The sequence below is a fragment of the Amyelois transitella genome, chromosome 16 (genome assembly GCF_032362555.1).
Source record: "Amyelois transitella isolate CPQ chromosome 16, ilAmyTran1.1, whole genome shotgun sequence".
NCBI classification, from domain to species: Eukaryota; Metazoa; Arthropoda; class Insecta; order Lepidoptera; family Pyralidae; genus Amyelois; species Amyelois transitella.
In genome coordinates, this window is record NC_083519.1 from 3,863,422 (window position 1) to 3,869,844 (window position 6,423).

The 6,423-nt window shown below is 35.9% G+C and overlaps 1 protein-coding gene across 1 annotated transcript; it reads right to left on the reverse strand.

The window, feature by feature from the left end:
- Window positions 1-1,815: 1,815 nt before the first annotated feature.
- On the reverse strand, window positions 1,816-5,453 carry LOC106129586 (zinc metalloproteinase nas-26-like). Its single transcript, XM_013328183.2, has 4 exons — window positions 5,336-5,453; window positions 4,520-4,597; window positions 3,267-3,457; window positions 1,816-2,001 (listed from the first exon to the last, which is right to left on the reverse strand). The coding sequence occupies exons 1-4, from the start codon at window positions 5,451-5,453 to the stop codon at window positions 1,816-1,818; spliced, it is 573 nt and encodes a 190-aa protein (XP_013183637.1).
- Window positions 5,454-6,423: the final 970 nt, after the last annotated feature.

The following is a 6,423-nucleotide window of genomic DNA, read 5'->3' on the forward strand; positions in this document are numbered from 1 at the left end:
CCTCTGCAACCTTAGCAGCGGAACCATATCCATATTGCATCATAAACTGAAATTTATTTCTTGCAGGAGCTAGTTATTTATTATATTAAATAATTAACATAGATGGTAACGCGATCAAAACAGTAAACATTCATTAAGTGCCGACTGTGTTTGTCACACGTAGACTGAGCACTTGCATCGAGTTAGTTCATTAGTTTATAGACACAGTGTTGCCATGTACATTATCATAAATAGATAAAGCATATTTCATTACGAGCTAATTTCTTTATTGGCAATTTGGTTGTACAGGTAACAAACCTATGCTTCGGTCAGTTATACAAGATTCACAGATAAGAGCAAAATCAAACAAAAACGTCTATACTTCAATTTTAAAGATTTACATATCAAAAATGGATATTAATTTTGTAAATAAATAAAAGTTTGTTAAAATTAATAAAATCGTTTGTTCAATTTTGCTCCGCACAAATGGGATTTGAATCGATTTCTCATGCTTCCGTTCTTATTGCTAGGTACCTTCGATGTTTTTTTTTAGAAGCCCAACATTTGAATAAGTTTTCAACGGTATTGGATTGACATTATCACTGGCAGTGTACGGCATCGACTATTTATTGTCTATTTCGATGGTGAGTGGTTAGATTTTTATAAAACAAATATCTTGGTCCAATCACGTCGCGTTGCGTTGTGTCGCAAATGCGCTCAACGTGTGTATCAAACCCCTGGACTAAAACAATAATTTTTCATGAGCTATTTAGACCAGAACAATCCAGCCTGGTATCGGTTCACTAGAGAAAGATATAAGTGCAAACAAAGCGATCTTATCGACCCAGCAAATGCAATACGATCAGACAATAAGAAAACCAGTCAACGCGACCTCTTACCCGCGGTACTATTACCCCAATTTACTTAGAATTGCCATCGCGATTGAGGGACGGGGAAGCTCAGGCTTGTTTGGATAGCTTGTATAGCTGCAGGCATTCTAATAGTATCTTTAAAGAATAGTAGGAATCAATATAACATGAAATGTTTGCTTTTATTATGAAGAAACAATCCGATAAACCGTTGTTAAATGTAATTTGTGAAATGTGAAATTATGTCTGATTGATATTTATATAAAATATATGGTTTGAACATGTGTAAACCTTATGGCCCCTGGCAATAAAGATTAAGAATAGGACCACTCCGTAGCTGTCCAATGGATGTAGTAAAAGGCGACTAAAGGATAGCTTAGGATTCTCCTTGCAGGCTAGCAACATTTCACTATATTTTGAATATTCATTATGCAATACAGTTGAGTGTGGCCTTTCAGTATTTTTATGACTGTTGGCGCTGTCTACCCCGCAAGGGGTATTGACACGATTATGTGTATGTATGCAAACAAAAGTATCTACATATTGTAAAACGCAATTAAAGTAGGATCCAGAATTGTTGTTGTTTATTGTTTTGAGTGTTTAAAACCTGATGCATATGGTTCTACTGTATGTAAATTACAGAGAGTTTATGAGTAGAATGTAGTGAAAAACATAGTAATAGTTTTTATACGTCAATGTGTCTTCATATTGTTGGAGAAGAATATTTTATGATGCACTAATTTTAATTGAAAACTTCATGTTTATAAAAGTACAATTGAAGTTTAACTACAGTGTTCTGCCCTGCCCATAATTACTAAATATGTTTTTAGTTATAATATATTTTTTTCATATTTTGATAAAAACTCATCACGTCACATCATTGTTGCCTTAAATTTCTATTTCTAAATATCTTTACCAACATTAAGAGCAAATTGAAAAAAAAACACATATATTTAATTCAGTCATTTTATTTTCTTCCAAGGTCATAACTTTTGAGCTTCTCCGCGGCGTTTTTGCACTGAGTCGGGAACAGAACCGGCCTCGCCTGGGCTTCGGCGAAGGGACGCTGTCTGGGATGCCATAATCCCATACCGTGAAGGATCACGTGAGCTACCTCCAAGCCCACTGTGCACATGGGTGTTATCAGCACTAACTGAGAAACACATACATATCATCACGTCTATATCCTTTACGGGGTAGACAGAGCCAACAGTCCTGAAAAGATGGAAAGGCCACGTTCAGCTCTTTGGCTTTTTGATAGAATTGAGATTCAAATAGTGACAGGTTGCTAGCCCATCGCCTAGAAGAAGAATCCCAAGTTTATAAACCAATCCCTTAGTCGCCTTTTACGACATCCGTGGGGAAGAGATGGAGTAGTCCTATTCTTTTTTCTATTGGTGCCGGGAACCACACGGCATCAATAGAAAAAAACTAACCGAGAAATAAGGTTATTTTTATAGTTACACTAGAATGTGGCCTGTTGGTCTTTTCAAGACTGTTGGTTCTTTCTACCCAGCCAGGGATATAGACGTAATTATATGTATGTTTTACTTGTGGACGCCCGTATAAAACATGCTCATGTGGTTGCTTGGAAGTGATTCCATAATGCGATAAGGCTAACTTATGTACTAATCTTAGCATAAGTATAGAATAAGTATTAACATTATAATTTTTGTGCAAAAAGGGGTCTTTTCTATAACGAAAAGTCTTGTTTATTCCCGTTCTCGCGGGAATTTAGCAAAATCTTCTATTAATGCACCTCTAGACCACATGAGGACACACAGTTACCGTGCGACTATGAACATGATTCGAAAAGTCTGAGATAAAATAAAGGTACGTTACATGCGCGGTTAATACCTGTAGTATTTATAAAAGTTAAAATTCAGTTACAAGTCAAATTTTAAGTCTCTAGATCCATTGGTTTAGGTTAGAACCCAGTAATGGAAGAGTTTTATACACGTAGATAGCGAGCCAGAAAAGGATGCAGCAAAGAATGGTGATCACCATGCATAGATATGCAATACCAGAGATCGTGGCAGATGGAAAGATTGGTCTTCTAGGCTTAACCACTTCTATCAAGGCCATTGGCCATAGGAGCCAGATGTCATCAGGGCCCTCTTTTAAGGACAGACGCAACTAAGATGAAAGATATCGGAAAAAGAATACATAGCATTTTATTTACTTAACCTTTTATAGGGATAGGCTTACAAACTTGGGATTCTTTTTTAGTAGATGGGTTAGCAATCTGTCACTATTTGAATCTCAATTCTATCATTAAGCTAAATAACTGAACGTGGGCATTCAGTCTTTTCAAGACTGTTGGCTCTGTCTACCCCGCAAGGGATATAGACGTGACCATATTTATTTATGTACCTTTTATAAATTTGAAATATTTGCTTATTAAAATTAATTTAATACCCTTCGTCCCACACTTTTCGTGTACAGTTCCAAACAGCAACTCTCCAGTACACCCGAGTACGTGTAATAAAGATACGTAATGTTCGGCGTGTGCGCAAGCGTCACTGGATTGTGTTCCTTAAATCTAAGACAGGAAATTTTCTCTAAGTGGTCATGTCCTTTTTTCACGAGACCGATCAAGCGTTTTGGACCTAAAAATAAGAATAAAATAACAATTTAATAGATAACTTTAAAATATTAGTAACTTCAGCTATTAGTTGTAACTTACGCAGTAGTTAAGTATAATGGCAAGTTTAATAGAAATCTGTGCAGTTTTTGCGTGAAAAAACTACTCATAAGCTGCTTGCCTGTCACTATCTCATCTTCAACAAACATACATAAATTACGCCTCTTTCCCGGGATATGCAGCGATTATATCCTTTTACTTGCACACGATCTTTGCATACGTCTTTCGCTCCATCCACATCATAACTCTCTTGATGCAAGGTCGGCGGTTGCGGGTACGCCTATTGAATAAGATCTTAGTTTAAAAAATTCTAGGATCTATCCAAATAATTTTCACAAACGATAACTCAGTAGTAAAATTTTGATTGTTGTTATAAAGCATACCGGTGCCGACGAAGATTTATGCACAAGTTAATTGGCTCGCATTTCAGAGAAAGTGTTGAAATTAAGCGTGATTGCTGGTTCAGCCCTGATTCCGAGTTTTAATCTTTTGATGGTAAGTGAAACGCCAAATGTCTGCTTCAGAGAATTTTCATTGAGAAATTACTAATTGGAGCGGGCCGTTAATGTAAAGACTTGGCTAATACTTGAAGATTGAAAATCTGTATGGAAACTGCGACTGACATAATTACATATTAAGGCACAGTTCTAAGCATATTAATTGAATAATTCTGTTTTCTATGGTTTTAAGACATTAAACTGATCCATGAATTTGAAATAAATTTAGTCATAATGAAGTAAGTATATAAAGCCTTTTTAAAAACGTGCAACTAAATCAAATAGATTTATTTTCACAATTGGATACAAGTTATAATAATTAATGACGTCAACTTAACGCACTAAGTACTCGTTCATTTAAATCTTATACCGCTTTCAAAGCGCTAGTGTAGAAGAATCGGCGGAACAAACTAAGAAAATATTTAAAAAGTTGTTTGTGACGAACACAAAACGACTTGACAAATTTTGACAAAATTTTGCACAATAATTAGGATAAACGTCAATAAAGTAAAACAAATTAATCAACTTACTTTGAGAAAAGAAATTGAATGCAAATGGTATTGTGCCGTTGTTCCAGTCGCATGGCCAATCTTCAGGCAATCCTTTATCTGATGAGAAGTAAAAGTTGCTTAGTTTGTATAAAATGTGTAAGTAGAACGGAAATTTTCGCCACCAATATCTTTTGTGTAAGAAATTTTAAAGCCAGGAGTGGCTGAGGAGAGTGTGAATTGAAACGATGAATGGAGATGGTAAATGAACGTAAGATCAAATCGAAGATGTCACGGTGAATGGTCAGGTCAAAAGTACCCTTTACAGACTGAATGGAAAGAATGATAAATGTGAACAAAGAATATGGAGGGATCAAGGCAAGTGAAAATATTTATTCTCCGCCTACCTCTCCAGGAAATAGGTTCCACCACATATGTGACTCGTATGTGACTGACATAACTATCAATTTACTGCAAAAACTATATCGAAACGAACACTATAGCTACAAATTGGCACATAGATTTGACAATCTATATCTAATATTTTAAAGCTCAAGAGTTTGTTTGTTTGTTTGAACGCGCTAATCTCAGGAACTACTGGTGCGAATTGAAATTTTTGCGTCGAATAGATCATTTATCGAGGAAGGCTTTAGGCTATATAACATCACGCTGCAACTATAAGGAGTAAAGAAATAATGGAAAATGTGAAAAGAACGGTGAAATTATTCATTCTTGAGGGCTTCAATGATACCCATAAAACTATTCCACGCGGACGAAATCGCGGGCACAGCTAGTTAAAAATATTTGCGTACGTAAATTGTAGGTGTTATTGCTATTGAAGAGACAAAAATAACAAACTTTTGATGTACTCCTCGTCACAACTTTCTTCTATATCTTGGCAATAACAGAGCAGAACAAACAGGTTTACTACCCAATATCCATTCGGGTACAAACTCAAAGAATTCAGCGACTTCATTCCAACTTTTATAGTAATCGATTTAAATTTTATAGATTCAGATTATGCAATATCTTTTCCATTTCTTATACCAATTTTTGAAAACAAATTTGTAATGTTTGATATGATTATGATTTCACTTTACAGTCCTTTCACAATGCAGTCTTCGCTTTGTCCTGTAACATATCAAAATAAAACTTATTTCTACAGCAACCAGGCTTCCTTCTACTTACTCATTCCACCTCTTTTCCGAAACTTTTTTCAAAACCCCAACTTGTTCTTCTTCACCACTCTTCCTTTAAATAATTCTATTTTTTCTTATATCCTCAAAACTCTAACTTCTTGTTCAGTTCTTGTTTGCGACGCGATTCCTCCCTCCACATTACGCAACCATAATTTATATTCAGCAATATCTTTAAATACATAATGTAAAGGTATAATTGTTTACGCTACCGTCGGTATCGTGGCTTGTACACAAGCTAATGAATAATTTCCAGCCAACGAGTACTTTGACTACAAAGCGTGCGAAGGAGGTATTTAAACTTTGCGGTCCTTCTCAGCCAATAAGGCACCGCCATTCATAAATTAAAATTTCACTACGGTATCAGCACACTCATTATTTATGGAACGTAATGGAACGCGGTTATTGTTAGCTAGGGAGGTTTCGTTTGATCGCATTTCTTTTGAAACAGTCCTTTTAAGAGTATTAGTGGCGGTTAAAATGCGTGATTCGCATTGAGGTATAGATTAGAGTACAGATGATTTTCTTCTGAGTTTTGTGCATTAGTTTGTGTGCAGAAGCAGGAACTGGATTTGTTACCATGATCTTTTAGGGGTGAGATTCCCCTGAAAAGGTTTCGGAGATCACGACGCTCGTACGGTTTTGCTTCGTGTAGAACAAGAATTTATGTGACACGCTAAAGACAGCCATATTGCATTATGAAATCCCCTCCAGGCATCCTTTTGAAGATTGTTTAAAGGAACCAACTCA